Source organism: Acomys minous, assembly GCF_964271855.1.
Source record: "Acomys minous genome assembly, chromosome: 14".
NCBI lineage: Eukaryota > Metazoa > Chordata > Mammalia > Rodentia > Muridae > Acomys > Acomys minous.
The window spans coordinates 20658723-20675259 of NC_140496.1; the positions used below are offsets into that span (position 1 = coordinate 20658723).

The window sequence follows — 16537 nt, forward strand, 5'->3', positions numbered from 1 at the left end:
AGTAAGTTCATGTACATGGGGCGCTTTAGGGAGGTGGCATGCCACATGTTACACCACTCTACCTGTGGAACTTGAGTGTCTGTGGACTTTAGAGACTGAGGGGGCATCAGGAAGTCAATCCCCTAGGGCTAGTGAGTGACAACTATACTGGGGACACCGTGTGCTATGTCTAAATGTTCTGACATGACAAGTCACAAAGGCAGACATGCAGCAGGAGGGAGGGAAGAAAAGAAATGCTCAAGGGACATTCCTCCCGCTGTTGTGTGCCCTCCTACCAAGACAACCCAGGGCTCTGCTTGTCTGCTGAACTGCATATTTTTCCTTGGACTCTTGAGCCACCTGGACCCAAAGCCAAACCTCAGGTCTGAATGTGCTTCATCTAGAGCAAATCCACCTCCATCGTCACTTCATATCCTAAGTCCTCACCACTCCAACTATAGTACTTTGATTTGCAAGCTGGCATTTGTTTTTGTTTCTGTTAGTTTACTGTCTGTCTTCAGCAAGGCCCTGGAAAGAGGAACCATATCTGTTTTTGTGGCTGCATGGAAAGCATTTAAGAAACAGTAGGTGAATGAGTGAGGAAAGCAAGTGACTGGTCCAGAAGCATCCTCAGGCCTGTGGTCTATATACTTGTAGATGCTGGCCAACACAGTCGCTCACCCTCCCATCCCCGACCCACCCCACCGCCATCTCCAACCCCCATGCCAAATCATTAATAGTGAAATCTATACCCACAAGGCACATGCCTACAGCTACTAGGAAGACTGAGGAGTGAAGATCATTGTGCCCAAGACTCAGAGACTAGTAACACTCTAACTTGAGAGACAGACAGACAGAAACAGAGAGAAAGAGATGGCCTCTCTGGCAAAGGCAAGAATTTCACACTACTGGTTTTAGGTTCTGTTCTCCACAAAGGCTGACCCTAAGCAACATGTGAAATGATCCAGTCTCCTAACTTACTTCCTTGGACCCATACTGTACCCACATCAGCTCCAAGCCCTATTTTGATTTGACAGGTTTTTCTCTGTCTGCAAAGACTAGCACATGATCAAAGGCAAGAACTGAGAGACTTACTATGCTAGGTACAATTTCTAAAATGACCTGTCTCCTCCTCTCCCCTCAAAGACACCTTACCCTGATGCATCACCCACTGTGAGCAAACTATAGAAACACGGACACATTCACATCTTCCCACAACGTCAGCTATGTCAGTTCTGTTGGCTGTACTTCACCAAGCAATTCCTGATTTCACTTGATATTGTGGCCACTCACAACCGTAGGCTATCTATTTTATTCCAATCTTGATTACAAATACTCTCTGTCACATATCACATTTTCACAGTTTGTCTCTGTCTCTCTCCCCTCTATCTCTCTCCAACACCCCCCCCCATATTACATAAAGGTTAAGAAAGGCTTCAAGGGCTGTAGCGTTCAGAGAGGCTCCACTGAAGGCAGAGGGATGATAAGAACACAGTGGAAAGTCTCTGTAGGGGACAAGGTAATCTCAAGGCATAAAGGACCCACACACAGGTTGGGTGACAGGCAGTCTGAAGGTTAGTCTGAAGTGGGTTGTGCCAGAGGCAGAAGAAATGGCAGTTGATCTGGGGAATAGAGGCAGAGACCCTTCCCTGTGCCAGAGGCTCACAGCAAGTGGCCAGGTATAGATGAGTATGCCTAGAGCCTCTCAGCCTTGGTGTGCTCCTTTCAATGGTCCAGGCAAGAAAGCTGCATCCTACACTAGTCTAGTGTGTTTGCTAAGTCCACAAGCCCAAATTGTCTGACAATTTTATTTCGTTTTGTTTTGAGATGGTACTGAATGGGCCAGGCTTGCCTCTTATGCTCGATGTAGCCAAGACTGGCCCTGAGCTAAAACCTCCTGCTTCTACTTCCCAAGTGTTACGGATTATGACTTGGTTAAGGCTACTATTGTGAAGAACAGACCACCATTACCAAAGAGCAAGTTGGTAGGGTTGGAAAGGGTTTATTCAGCCTACACTCTGGCATCACAGTTCATCATCAAAGGAAGTCAGGAAGGAACTCAAGCAGGACAAGAACCTGGAGGCAGGAGCTAACCAGAGGCCATGCAGGGGTGTGCTGCGCACTGCCTTACTACCCATGGCTTGTTCCGCCTGCTTTCTTTTTTTTTGTTTTGTTTTTTTTTGGGGGGGGGGGTTGTTTGTTTGTTTTTTGAGACAGGTTTTCTCTGTGTTGCCCTGGCTGCTGACTGTCCTGGTACTTGGTTTGTAAACTAGGCTGGCCTTGAATTTATGGCGATCCGCCTGCCTCTACCTCCCATATGCTGGGATTAAAGGCATATGCCACAAAGCCTGGCTTGCTCAGCCTGTTTTCTTATAGAAGCCAGGACCACCAGCCCAGGAACTGCACCACCCATAATGGGCTGGGCTCTCTCCCCCATGAATCACTAAGAAAATGCCATACAGCTAAATCTTTTGGAGGTATTTCCTTCAATGACTCTAGCTTGTATCAAGTTGACTAAAACTAGCTAGTGTAGATTATAAAGATGTAGCATACTACCCAGCTCTCTGACTCACTTTGATATTCATGGTCTGATACTCTGTAACCTATCAGTCTTGCCAAACAGATAGTAGTTGTTTTTTATACAAACAAGGTGTAGAGCCATTGCACCTTAGTTTTTTTACTCAAATAGAGCAAACTGTTCTTTTACATAAAATGAAGCAATGAAAGGTCCCATCTCTAAGTAAAGTGCTTCCTCCAGCATGCGGCAGAATCAAAGATTCGGGGCTCCAGAGAGCTCAGATATCATTCCAGGACTAAGGACAGAAAGAGCCCAGTGGGAGGATGCGAAGTACCAATTCTCAAACATACAGCTGGGCAGGAACATTAGCCCAATCCTTGCACAGCACCTACCTCACCCATGTTCCCAGGGCATCTCTTTGGAATGCCCTGCCCATTGCCAAGGGACAGCAGTGTGGGGACTGTGTCTTTTGTGAGGCGCATGCTTTCAAGGCCCAATAAACACTTAAGAATTTGGACAACTACATATGAGACCTGACCATTCTGCAAACGTTAGAAATGTTCTTTTCTGATAGATCTGGACTCTGGTCTTTACACAGTCTGTCCTGAAACAAGGCTCGGTGACATGGCAACTCGTCTGAGTGTAGGGTCAGCCTTTAAAGCTGCAGGGATGTGAAAAGAATTGTCTATGAAGATGCTCAACATGGAAATTTCAAGCACGGAAGAAAGGCACTGGATGTGACAAGAGGAATGGGGTAGGCTGTGACATTCCCCACACCTGTGAAAGGGAGTCAAAGCTTGGGCCAGAGAGCTTTAAAAAAAAAAAAGTTCCCCTCCACCTGTGCTCTCACACCTCAGAGTTGGGGCGCAAAGGAATGTAAACTAGTAGGCAAGAGCCGCCCTGAAGCCCTGGCAAACGATGCACAGAAACACAAGGCTCTTTCAGCTCAGCAAACACTGTGAGCTGCTGCTACGTGCAGCAAGGCACAAGCCCGGGCTCCAGCAGGGACACAAAGACAAATGAGGTGCACACAGCCTGGCCATGGCACTAAGCGCCAGTGCACTCCCACTGCATACCTCCTGCAAGAAAACCAACAACCAAGGAAGAAGGAATTCCTTCAGACCCTCTATCCCATCGTTCTCGAAGTGAAAAGAGAGCTATTACGATTTAATTGAAAATAAAACATAGGGGGTGAGGAGGGCTGGATGGCAACTCGGTGGAAGTGTGCTGAAACATGCTCAGCCGAGTCCCAGGTTTGAACTCCAGCACCCAAAGAGTCAAATAAACACAAAGTTTTAATGACAAAGATCTTGACTGGGCTGGAGAGATGGCTCAGTAGTACAGACACTTACTGCCAAGCCCAATGGCTGGAACTCAATCCCTGGAACCCATAGTGGTAGAAGGAGAGAACTGACTTCTGAAGTTGTCTGACCTCCACATGTGTACCATGTACACACACACACACACACACACACACACACACACACGCACGCACGCACGCACACACGCACGCACGCACGCACGCACGCACTCATGCATGCATGCACTCACGCATGCATGCACTCACGCGCACACACACACTCATGCACACACTGACACAACATGGAAAATCATCCAAAAAGAAACAAAATAATAATAACAAGGTATTTGTACCATACCCTACTTTGGGTCTTCATTAATTTCTTTTTTCTCCTTTTTTAGAAAAATGTTCCAAGCCGGGCATGGTAGCACACACCTGTAATCCCAGCACTTGGGAAGCAGAGGCAGGCGGATCGATGTGAGTTTGAGGCCAGCCTGGTTTACAAATCAAGTGCAGGACAGCCAAGGCTACACAGAGAAACCCTGTCTCAAAAAACCAAAGTTCCACTTTCAAAGGCCATTTGTTAGTACACCAAGTAGATCCAATTCACAGAAATGCTACAAGTCATCAAAAACCAAACAGAAAATATGCACACAGGGAGTGTACAGGGCACTTCTTGCCTCTTCACACAGCCAGACCCAGAATGTAACATCTAGCTATCAAGTGATGAGTCAAAAACACCAAAATTCTTTTCATTTTATTTTTAGTTTAAGGTCTTTCTGTAGCCCTGAATGTCCTGGAATTCACTCTGTAGACCAGGCTGGCCTCTAACTGTCTGTGCCTTCCTAGTGCTGCCACCACCCAGCTAAGATTCTTTTTGCTTGTGCTGAAGGCTTCTTTTGAGAAAGCTCCCTTTTCTTTTTTGAAATAGTCTCACCATGAAAACCAGGCTGGCTTCAAGTTCACAGTCTTCTGCATGGGCCCCCAAAGGCTGGGATTACAGGAGTACTCCCTCACAGGCCTGCACTCATCCTGGACTAATGTTCAGGGAAACCCAGCAGCCAGAACAGACAGAAGTCATAAGGCACAAGGATCAAGAAACATAACCAGACCAATTGACTGCACAAAGCTGCAAGTGGCCGCTGACGGGTTTCTTCTGTCTTAAAATCAGATAAAAGCTTTTGTAAGAAATACCACCTAAGGGTGTCTGCACACACTGATGTACCAGCCAAGAACAATGCATGCAGAGAACTCAGGCCCCCTGTTCAGATGTAACCTATGGGACCCCAATTCTCCACGTGGAGGGGGGGCATTGCTGCTGAACTTCTGCCATGCACTCTGATGCCCACGATCTGCTCACTGCCCCTTGGCAAGATGGCCTAGCAGGCACACAAAGGAAGGGGACGCAGGCTGTCGTGATGAGATCTAACAGGCTGTCGCCAGACAGCTGGGGCAGGAGGCCCTCCATCCAAGGTCTAGGGGAGGGGAACAGGCAGAAGAGGGAGAGAGGGTGGGACTGGGACGATAAGAGGGAGGGGTAACATCTGGATGTAATGTGAGTAAATTATAATAGATAAAATATTCATTAAAAAATACCACCTAGCATACGGAAGACCCTTTGAAAAGATTGACCTTGACCGGATGGGAGCATTAATGCCAGGCACGCTCAGTAGATGGCCCTGCAGGTAAAGGTGCCGCTGCCTTGCCTGAGGACCTCAGTTTGATCCCTGGAGTCTACAGGGTGGAGCAGAAAACCAAGCATGTGGGGACACACATACAAAATGACTAAATAAATGTAAAATCAAAACAACAACAACAAAAACCCACTTTTTTTAAAGAAAGAAAACAAGGCCGGGCGGTGGTGGCGCACGCCTTTAATCCCAGCACTCGGGAGGCAGAGGCAGGCGGATCGCTGTGAGTTTGAGGCCAGCCTGGTCTACTAAGAGAGTCCAGGACAGCCAAGGCTACACAGAGAAACCTTGTCTCGAAAAAACCAAAAAAAAAAAAAAAAAGAAAACAAGTAGGTAGCTTGGCTAATATTAAACTAAAGAATTTCCTATATAACTCTTAAAATTAGGAGCAAGAGAAATGGCTCAGCAGTTAAGAGCATCTGGATCCTGGCTCAGTTCCCAGTACCCACATCAAGTAGCGCACACCATCGGTAGACCCAGTCTCAAGAGAGCCAGCGCATCTGCACATTTGTACACATACATAAACTCATGCAGACACACACACCACACACACAAAATAATTTTAGAAGATTTTGTTTTGTTTTGTTTTTTTATTTTGGTTTTTCGATACAGAGTTTATCTGTGTAGCCTTGGCTGGCCTGGACTGGCTTTGTAGACCAGGCTGGCCTCGCACTCAGTGATCTGCCTGCCTCTTGCTGGCCATGATGCCTTTCTTGAATGGCCTATTTTAGTACTGCCCTCTACTTTTATGAAATACATTTGTAATTTCTGGCATAAATCAAAATTTTGAGGAGAGGCAATAAGACAAGGTCTCGCTGGGTCCTCATGCTGGCCCTCCCATCTGAGCACTGGGTTTCAGGCCACCACTTCATTTAAAATAATCAGTGTGCGTCAAAGTAGAAGAAGGGGCACTCTTGTGATTCCCACTGCAGACTCTGAGGCACAGGCTAGTCACATGTTAGGCCTGCAGGAAACATGAGTGGGCCTGGGCAGCTGCAGTGTAGACAGGTGCCAGAGGCAGAGTCCAGAGAGAGGTGAGCTAATAAATCAATAGAAAGACGGAAGCACAAAGAATATGGAAACCAGTATCTTTGCTGAATTTCTAATAAGCATACATAACTTCATGAAATGGTAAAGCAATATAAATTCTAGGTTTTAGTTCTGTGGCTATCTTTATCTATTACAAGATGGAAAAAAGCCTCAAATACAGAACTGTTTTAGCATTTGAAAGGAGTCACTCTACTTAGGCTATTAAGTCAGCCCTCACAAAGACAGTCACTAAGCCAACCCCCAAATTACCTCCATTATTAACCTTGGTCTTTTACAGAGGAGCTGTGCAGCTCCAACAGAACCCTCAAAGAAACGTGACCTCATCACACCAAACCACAGCCACCAGCACTCGGCTGCACGGCTGCTTTTCTTACCAACCATGTCTGCCCAAAGCATTTGCAAGTCAGTTCTGCTCTCATCTTTCCACACACACCAGTCTGCCCAGGTTTTGACTACAGAGCCGCTCCTCCAAGACTCACACTCTTCTTTCTAGACCTTTCCCCTTTAGGCCACAAATTTCTAGGGCTGGGAAGTCCTACAGTATCAGTCCTGCATTCTAAACTGGTCACCTTTGTCTCAGCCTGTTGTCCATGCCCAAGAATACAGTGTTTGAGACTGTGTCTCTCGAGGGTGGCCTTCACTCCTCTCCCTCCTGTCAGAGGTGCCGAGCAGCAGTAGTGTTCAGGGAGCCTGCCCAGCACCTCAGCCAACACTGCAGGCGATGACACTCGCCCTTCCTCTAAGGTTCCTTTTCTCTGTGGATGACACCACAGTGTAAGAGCTGGGGAGCCTCCTCTACTCCTCCTCATCCTCCAAGCCCCCCACAATTACATCTAGGTAGTTTGAAGTATTTTTTCTGTCTCATCTCTATTCTACCACTGTGCAAAGTAATCCTCACTGATTTTTGTTAGTTTGGTTGGTTGGTGCTTTTGGTTTGGTTTTGGTTTTGAGACAAAGTTTTTCTGTGTAACCCTGGCTGTCCTGGAACTCACTGTGTAGACCAGGCTGTCCTGGAACTCACAGAGATCCACTTGCCTCTGCCTCCCAAGTGCTAGGATTAAAGGCCTATGCCATCTACACCAGGCATCCTCACTGATACTTTTAAAAAAAAAAAAAAAAAAACAGGCTCACACAGTTTCCAGAACAGGAAGCCAGCAGCTGAAAGGGTGACATCAGAATGGTCTGAACTAGGTTTATTTTTCAGTCAGGGTGGCATGTCTTCATATGGAGGAGGCTTGGGTACAGACTAGAGTCTTAAAAGTATTGAGGCAGCCAGGTGGTGGCACACACTTTTAATTCCAGCAAAGGGCAGGCAGAGCTCTGAGTTCAAGGCCAGCCTTGTCTACATAGTGAGTTCCAGGACAGCCAGCGCTAAATAGTGAGACCCTATCTTGAGCGAAAAAATAAAAGTGTGAATTCCTTTGAGGAAGAGGAATCCTCTCAATTGGTTTCAAGTTTAGTCTTACATGTACTGTGCCAGATTTTCCCATTTAGCTCCCCTCCCCAGAGGCTGGAAGGCTCCCAGCTTCCCTTCTGGGAAACTGTGTAGCACAGGCTGCCCCTCTGAGAAGCCGATGCTCACTGCAGCTTTGCTCATAGCCAGCAAAACTGAGGATCAACTCACTTATACTTCAGTAAGCGCATAGATAAATAAAATGTGCTGGATCCAAACAATGGAATACTACTCAGTACTAAACAGAAATCAACTGTACTCTAAGTCAATGAAACTAATATAAAAAAAGCTCCACAGTGCACATAATTCTAGAAGAGAAAAAACACGAAGACAATTAAAAGACTATGGATGTGCTGGTGTGTACACACTAGCACTTGGGTGTGTATGCACTATTAGTGTACTGGTGTATAAGCACTTAAGCGTGTACATACTTGTGAATGTTGCCTAGTGTCTTTCTGTTACAGAGTCCTTGGATTCAGATATCATGATCCTGCCTTTCCATCTTTTTGTTGCCATGACTACTGGGAGCCTGGTGTGTTCACTGCAGACAGCATACTTCCTTATTCTTAGTTCTACTCAGCTTTCTGGGACACACCACCTCTTTCCCTTGGCTCTGCCAAATAGCGAGCTATAAAATAAACAGAATAAGTAAATCTACAGTGTCCCCTTTTTTTATTTTGTTTTGTTTTGTTTTGTTTTGTTTTTTGAGATGGGGTTTCTCTGTGTATCCTTGGCTGTCCTGGACTCACTTTGTAGACCAGACTGGCCTCGAACTCACAGAGATCTGCCTGCCTCTGTCTCCCAAGTGCTGGGATTAAAGGCATGCGCCACCACTGCCCAGCTACAATGTCACTTTTATTAAGAGATAATCAGTACATCAATTTGCATATTAGATGGTACTAATCTCCATAATTACTTTGTGAAAATGCTCCAGATGCTTGTCCATGGTCTCAACTGCTCAGAAGACAGCCTGAAGGCTCCGTAGAAGCAGGGCCTGCATCTGTCACATGGATTTACACCTTCTCCTTCCTCCTTCCCAGCAACACTAATGAGACTATAGTCAGATTCTAAGGGAAGCATAAAGGTGCTAAACTTCGTTTCAGGACTACAGGGTAACATCTCCAAGTCAGCTTTGGTCACCTCCATGGAAGAAGGGGTGGCAGTAGCCAGCAGTGACTGAAAAAATGGCTCAGGTCCCAGAGTCCCTCTCTCCCTGTCAGCTTTGCGTCCACACTCTCCCCCTGGCCCTCCCAGAGCTTCCCAGAAGACTCACACCCGCCTGAGTTTATTTGTCTTTCCTTTCTGGGATCCGCTGTCTGCAGACATAGCCCATGAGCTATTCAGAGCTCACCAGAAACTCTGGGCTGTACAGGCTTCCCAGAATACAGCTCTTTCCAATCTTGGGGGGGGGGGGGAAGGTCACTAATGCCAAGGCAAGGTAGCTAATAAATCTAAGAGGTTTTCGTCATAGCAGGACAAAAAAGAAGGGTCACAGAGATTTCCTAAAACAGCCACAGTAAGAACGTCATTGGGAGGAACATGTTCAAATGCAGCTCTAACTAACATTAGCTGGAGCACACTCAGATCTTCATCCCTCACATATGCATGTACAGTGAAGTGACAAGCATATGCCATAATCCTGCAAGACCTAATTATACATTTCATCTCACAAGCCACCTAGCACAGCAAGTCACAGAAAATGTGACTGGTCTTCAGGGAAGATGCTTTTGTACGAACTCAGAGAAACAGCTTCTAGTGAAACTAGGGTGTCAAAGGGCAAATGTCCAGACGTCCACTCTCTCTAGCTGCCAACAAGTTCTGGTCACCTTAACCTCATAAAGCCACAAACAAACCAGTTCAGAAGCTGACCTCGACCCTCCAGGGGATCTGTCAGATGCTATGGGTACTGGCTGGAACACTACTCCGTTTCCCAAAAGCATTATTCTGTACCCTGTGGACTTTCTTGGGAAGATTTCTAACAGCAATTTGCCCACTGTAAGAAGATAATATTCACAAGCTACACTCATATGACTCTTTTCCTGATGACGTCTGGGGATTGTGTACATTGTAATAAGCACTAAATAATTCCTCCTCCACCATCTCTCCAATACATAGGGGTTCAGCCACCATGGAAATGAGCTTAGAGCACTAACACGGGTTATAAGAAGGAAATGTATACATAATTACACCATCTACAATTGACCTAACAAGTGCAAATAAGCTCGGACCCTCAGCATAAAAGGCTTTAACCTATATACCAATGGAACCATCAGCTACCCCCCAAAAGAGAAAAGCAGTCAGCAAATTCTACATCCTAAGAACCACGTTCTCCATGCACTGTGATGGCCAGAGCCCCTGATGGGTAAGAGAAGGTCAAGGTCTGTTCAGCAGGTCCTGTCTCAGCCAGAACGCCAGCCCCACTCAGGTTAGTACACTGTTGAGGCTCCTGAGAATGAGGAGTGGTGTACTTCCTTAAGAATTCCTTAGCAGAGGCAATCAGTGAAAACAAATTTCCAAGTTTCGGACTGTATGGTTCCTTGCCACTTGCTACTGTGTTTTCCATAGCTTCCAGCACCTTCCCAGGGCCATCTCACCAACAAGGCATACTTACCGGGATCTGCCACCAAAGCAGTTGGTACTGGGGGGCTGGTGCCGGGTCTCTGCAGCTATAGCTGTCCCGCTGGATTCTCTTGAAGGTGGCTGTGATCCTGGAGAAGGAATCAATCACAGGAAAGGGTAGAAGTATTGAGAAACTTAGCCCTTGTTTGAGAGCCAGGCGCCAGGCAGAGAACTCCCTCCGTATTTTAGTAGCTACCCACCATGATAGGACAGGGACATCCTGGCAGCTGTAGCTGCTGGTACAAAGACAAACAAGCATGTGAGATCACACAGACAGAACTCAAGCCTGGGCAGTGACATACAAGGATGTCCCAGACACTAACATGCAGCCTGCCTTATTCATCAGATGAACTCTAGGCTCTCAAAGGTGTGGGAGCCAATGAGTGCATGGAATGGGGACACATTCCACAATGTGACCAGAGCTTGTAAAGCCAAAGTAGACCATGACACTCTTTACCTAAAGGCCCTCCAACAGCTAGGGCAGGCTGAGATGGGACATCACAGTAAGCCAGCTTGGGTGACAGTGAGTTCAAAGCCAGCCTGACCTATACAGTAAGCTCTCAAAAAAGAAAAAAACAAAACAAAACAAAACAGAAAATTATGCATATATGGAGTTGGTAATGGTGGCTCACACCTTTAATCCCAGTACTCGGGAGGCAGAGGCAGGCGGATCTCTATAAGTTCGAGGTCAGCCTGATCTACAAAGTAAGTCTAGCCAAGGATACACAGAGAAACCCTGTCTAGAAAACCAAAAAAATAAACAAACAAACAAAAGGCTCAGTGGTTAAAGCTATTGCTGCTCCCAGAGGGCAAGAACTGGGTTCACAGCACCCATATCAAATGGTTCATACCATCTGCAATTCAAGTTCCAGAGCCCCTCCTCCTGGCCTCTGGGAACATCTACACCACGTGGCATACACACATATGCATCACAAATAAATCTTTAAAAAGTATGCATATAGGTATGACATAAAGGGGGAAGTGAAACTCAGCTAACCAAGGCAACCAACCAGAAAATGATGCGGAGCATGGGGTGGGATATGCACAGAGTACATCATACACAGTTATGAAAATGGCCTTATGTAACCAGCACTGTGAACACGTACCACTGAAAGTCAAGACAGAGCCAGAGGGATAGCACTGCCATAGTTATGGCACTTGTCACCAAGCCTGACAACCTGGGTTCAATCCCTGGAGGCCCCAGAGGCTCCAGAGGCAGTCAATTCCCACAAGTTGTCCTCTGAACACCAGACATTTGCCCCACATGATACTTTTTTTTATGTAATAACAAAGATTTTTAAAGAAAAAAGACAGCTAAAGCTGTTAAACAGAGAAACCCTGTCATAAAAAGACACAAAACAACAACCACCCCAAAATAAACAAAAGACACATCAAAAATAATCTAATAATCTGAGCAAAGCAATGCTCAGTAGAGGCATTTTTGTTTTTGTTTTGGTAAGATAAACCTATCCCTATCTATCTATCTATCTATCTATCTATCTATCTATCTATCTATCCATCATCTATCTGCCTGCATGTGTGTGCCTGATGTGGAAGAGGTGAGAAGAAGGCATTACAGAGGACTGGACCTGCCATGTGGGTGCTGGGAGCCAAGCCCAGGCTCTCAGTGCTGAGCTGCCTCTCCAGCCCCAGAGCAGAGAATTCTCAACAGCTGAGTTCTCTCCAAGCACTGAGATTCCACCCTGCCTCTGAACTGGAGCTCACACTTCACCCTGACGCTACAGAACCTGTGCTTAGCCTGAGAAGCTCTGTGTTATGTCACACCTAACAAAACAGTTAATGAGAAAAAGGAGAAACAACCCACTTCAGACCTTAGATTCCATGAAATAATTTTCTGCTGCTAGATCCAGAAGTGACTAATTTCAGACTAGGTTAAATGGAACAAACTCCCAGCACTCCCAGCACTCAGTCAGAGCCAGCCACTCGCTATCCCTGCCTCAGGCCGTCCTTTTTTGCTACACAAAGGCTACACAATTCCTCCCCAGCCAATGCCGTCTCATAAGAACACACTCAAGCTCCCCAAAGCATTAACCAGAGTCACAGTTGCAAAGAGGGTTTCTTTCCAAGGCCCATAGGTGATAAAAAAAAAATGCTTTCCCCTGCCTTTGATCCAAACTATCACAGAGAGATGATATGGCACTTATTTTGGTCCTTGAAAACTGTGTCATATTCTACTCTGGGAGACGAAGAAGAGGCAGAGCTAGCTGGAAGTCAGGGATAGCTAAAGAGTACTCAAACCAAGAGACAACCAAGGTCTCAGCATCTCTGCCTTACGCACCCTATGCTGGCACAGCCTGGGGAGCAGGGTGGCACTCACCGTCTGTCACAGCACTGCCATTAGGCACACTTCCCAGATCAACAGTTGGCCCATCCAGGAAAATTGTCAGCTCTCCTCCTGAAACAACACTGCCTTTGTTCTCCGTCTGCAGGTTCAGGGTCAGTTGTGTGTTCTCCACTGTGGGATACAAAACGCAACGTGGACAGACTAAGTCAAATGCACAAGTTAGGGCTCTTTAAATCAAAGGTCTCCATTTCACCTACTCTGGCTTCCCTGCCCTTTGCAACATGTCTTGTGGCATGAGGAGCAGTGTGGCGGGATGAGCTGATGGTCTTCATCTCGGGCAGGTAGGAAGCCCACACTGTTTCTCAATGTTTTATACCCCACATTAGCTACAGCATCCTTACATGATTGATTTATGTGCTAACAAGAGAGCAAGGCTACTGATGGGGCACAGAAAAAATCGGGGGCAAGCTACACCCCAACTACACATAGGCTGGACGAAACAAGAAGCACCCTGCACACCCCTATCCCTATCTGCCCAGAGTGTGGTACAATCAGGTAAGCGTCTGCCCACAATGAACACTTTAGTTCTCCTCAGATTGGTCCAGTCAGGGGCTGGAGTCTCCATCTCAAGGTCCTTCAGTAGTTACAAAGAGAGAAGCAGCAGGCGGATGCCCACAGGTTTGGGAAGGAATCCAGTCTCCTGCTAGAGTCTCCCTCCTCATGGGTCCCGCACCCAGCCCAGCGCCCAGCTCATGTGTTAGCTGTGGTTACAGGATTATTAGCTATCCTTTCTGTCTCTAGCCCAGTGCTTCTCACCCTTCCTAATGCTGAGACCCTGTAATACAGCTCCTCATGTGGGAGTGACCTCAGACCATAAAATTATTTTCATCGCTACTTCATAACTAAAATCTTGCTATTGTTATGAATGATGGTGTAACTGGATCTGATGATCTCAGGTGACCCCTGTGAAAGTGTCATTCGACACACTCCTCCCAAAGGGGTTGTGACCCACAGGTTGAGAACCACTGGTCTAGACCAAGGCAGTCTGTAGATGAAGAGTTTCCACAACAAATATGTGTGCTTAGTGGTGTAAGAGCACTCGCTGTTCTTGCAGAGGATCTGGGTTCAATTCTCAGCACCCTCATGGTAGCTCACAACCATCTGTAACTCCAATTGCAGTGGTTCCAATACCTTCTTCTGGCCTCCTAGGGCACCAGGCACTCACATAGTACACACACTTACATCCAGGCAAAACCCTCGTGCACATAATAACAACAACAACATTAAAGAAGGAAAACTTTTCGAAGCCAGATGTGGCTGCACACCTGTCACCCCAGCACTGCCAGGGGCAGATATAAGTGGATAACTGGGCTTTCTTGGCCACCAGCCTAGCTCCAGACTCAGTGAAACTCTGTCAAAGGAATAAGGTCGAGAGTGTTGGAGCAGAACACCTGACACAGTCCTCTGGCTTCCACTCACACATCCACACACACACACCATGTACAGACACACCACACATGTGCACACTCCACACACAGAGAAGATGAAGCATGTGGTGAAATCAAGTGTGATATCAAGGTGGAGAGCACTGGGTGTTATTCCATCACCCTTTTAATTCTACATTTGTGAATTTCATAATAAACAGTTGGAAAAGTTTTTTTTTTAATTGGCAAAGCTATTAAAAATTTAAACCAGTGAGAACAGAACACCCTATTATTTTCTTTAAAAAAAAAAAAAAAAACAGCTGAGCCAGGGAAGCTGTACAATGTATAATGGGACTGAAGAAACCATTAGCTGATTGAGTGACAGACTGGAACATACAGAGAGGCTGAAAGACCCAAGTGTGGCTGGAAAACACGCACTGGAATCTTAGTTATGAATAGCAGTGTCAGCCACCTCACCTCCAGGGCCTCTGCTTTCCTTACAGCTACATTCGCAACTCTACAAAAGCCCTTTCTCTTCCAGCAAGTCTTTCTACTACTTTGGAAGTGCTGGCGAAAATCAAGAACTGTAGTTGGAACCAGTTCACTCTGTAACACCAGCACTCAGGAGGCCGAGGCAGGACTGACGAGTTCAAGGCCAACATGGTCTACATAGTGAGTTCCGGGTCAGCCTGGACTACAGTAGAGAATAAAAGGAGCTGGAGAGATGGCTCAGTGGTTAAGAGCTCTCTTTACTCTTGTGGAGGACCTAGATTTGAGTCCCAGCACACACGTGCGCGCGCGCACACACACACACACACACACACACACACACACACACACACACACACGCCCATGCACTTGTATGCCACTAAGTAAAAATAGCAGAGCATGTGCTGAATATCCATGAGGCTTGAGTTCAATCCCTAGCAGGAAAAGGAGAGGAAGGAAAGGCGGAAGGGGAAGAAAGGAAAGGGAAAGGAGAGCCCTTCATGGAAGTGGGTGTCCAGGGCAGTTTCTGTAACCAGCCTGAGATTAGATGCCCACTAACCTTGGCCTCACAGGCCCTGCTGTCTGGATCCCACAGTCCATGTGGGCAAACCCTGTATTCACTGCAATTCAGAGAAACAAGAAAAAAGTTTGTTCTAACTGTGAGGAAGCAGAATACAAGCAAGTTTTTATTTTTTATTTTTCACTTTCATGTGTGCATGTGTATGTGGTGTACATGCATATATGCATGTTTTGTGTATGTATATTCATGCGTGCTGAAGCCTGAGGTTGATGTTGGCAATCATCTCTGTGTACTCTATCTATTCATGGAGACAGGAACTCTCAATCAAACCCAGAGGTTGCCAATCACTAGTTCCACTAACCAATTTGCTCTAGGAATCCTCTTGTCTCTCTGCTTTGGTGGATGGAATTACAGGCAACTTCCCACCACCACCTAGCATTTACATAGGCTCTGGAGAGCCAAATTCCAGCACTCACACTTGTGTTTTGTTTTGTTTTGTTTTGTTTTGTTTTGTTTTGTTTTGTTTTGAAGACAGGGTTTTTCTATGTAGCTCTGGCTGTCCTGTAACTCATTCTGTAGACGTGGCTGGCCTCGAACTCAGAACTCAAGAGATCCACCTGCCTCTGCTTCCCAAATACCACCACCTGGCTTAAATACTCACACTTGCAAAGCAAGTGCTTTAACCACCAAGTCATCTCCCCAGGCCAGATAAGCAAGGTTTAGTATACTCGGTTAGAAGGAACATGGTGGTACACACATAGTCCCAGCACTAGGGAGCTAGAGAGGGAAGGATCAGGAGTTTAAGACCAGCCTTGGCTACAGAGTAAGTTCAAGGCCACCTATCTCAAACAAACAAACAAACAAAAAAAAAAGAGGGTGGTAGCTGTATATGGTGGCACACATTTTTAATCTCAGCACTTGGGAGGCAGAGGATCTCTGTGAGTTTAAGGCTAGCCTGGTCTACATAGTAAGTCCCAAACCAGCCAAGGCTACAAATTAGGCCCTGTTTCATACAAACAAAGAAAACAACAAAAAGGACAATGGCAAATATAGTAAGGAAAAAAAAAGTCAAGCAAGAGAGGAGGATGGAGGGAACTGGGAGAAGCTTTGGCATAGAGAACCTCACTGTGAAGGTAAAGATTGAGAGAATGGTGGCAAGAGCCGCGTAGGTGTCTAACAGAAGACCACA

General features: G+C 46.3%; 1 protein-coding gene across 3 annotated transcripts in view; it reads right to left on the bottom strand.

Annotated features, from left to right (window-relative positions):
* Nucleotides 1-16537, bottom strand: part of WWP2 (WW domain containing E3 ubiquitin protein ligase 2) — a 123216-nt gene that overhangs the window by 64613 nt on the left and 42066 nt on the right. For all 3 annotated transcript variants that reach the window (XM_084756953.1, XM_084756951.1, XM_084756952.1), the window contains 2 exons: nucleotides 12949-13086; nucleotides 10603-10699 (listed from right to left, as the gene is read on the bottom strand). In XM_084756953.1, coding sequence (XP_084613079.1) covers nucleotides 10603-10699; nucleotides 12949-13086 — 235 coding nt within the window. The remainder of the gene's footprint in view (nucleotides 1-10602; nucleotides 10700-12948; nucleotides 13087-16537) is intronic.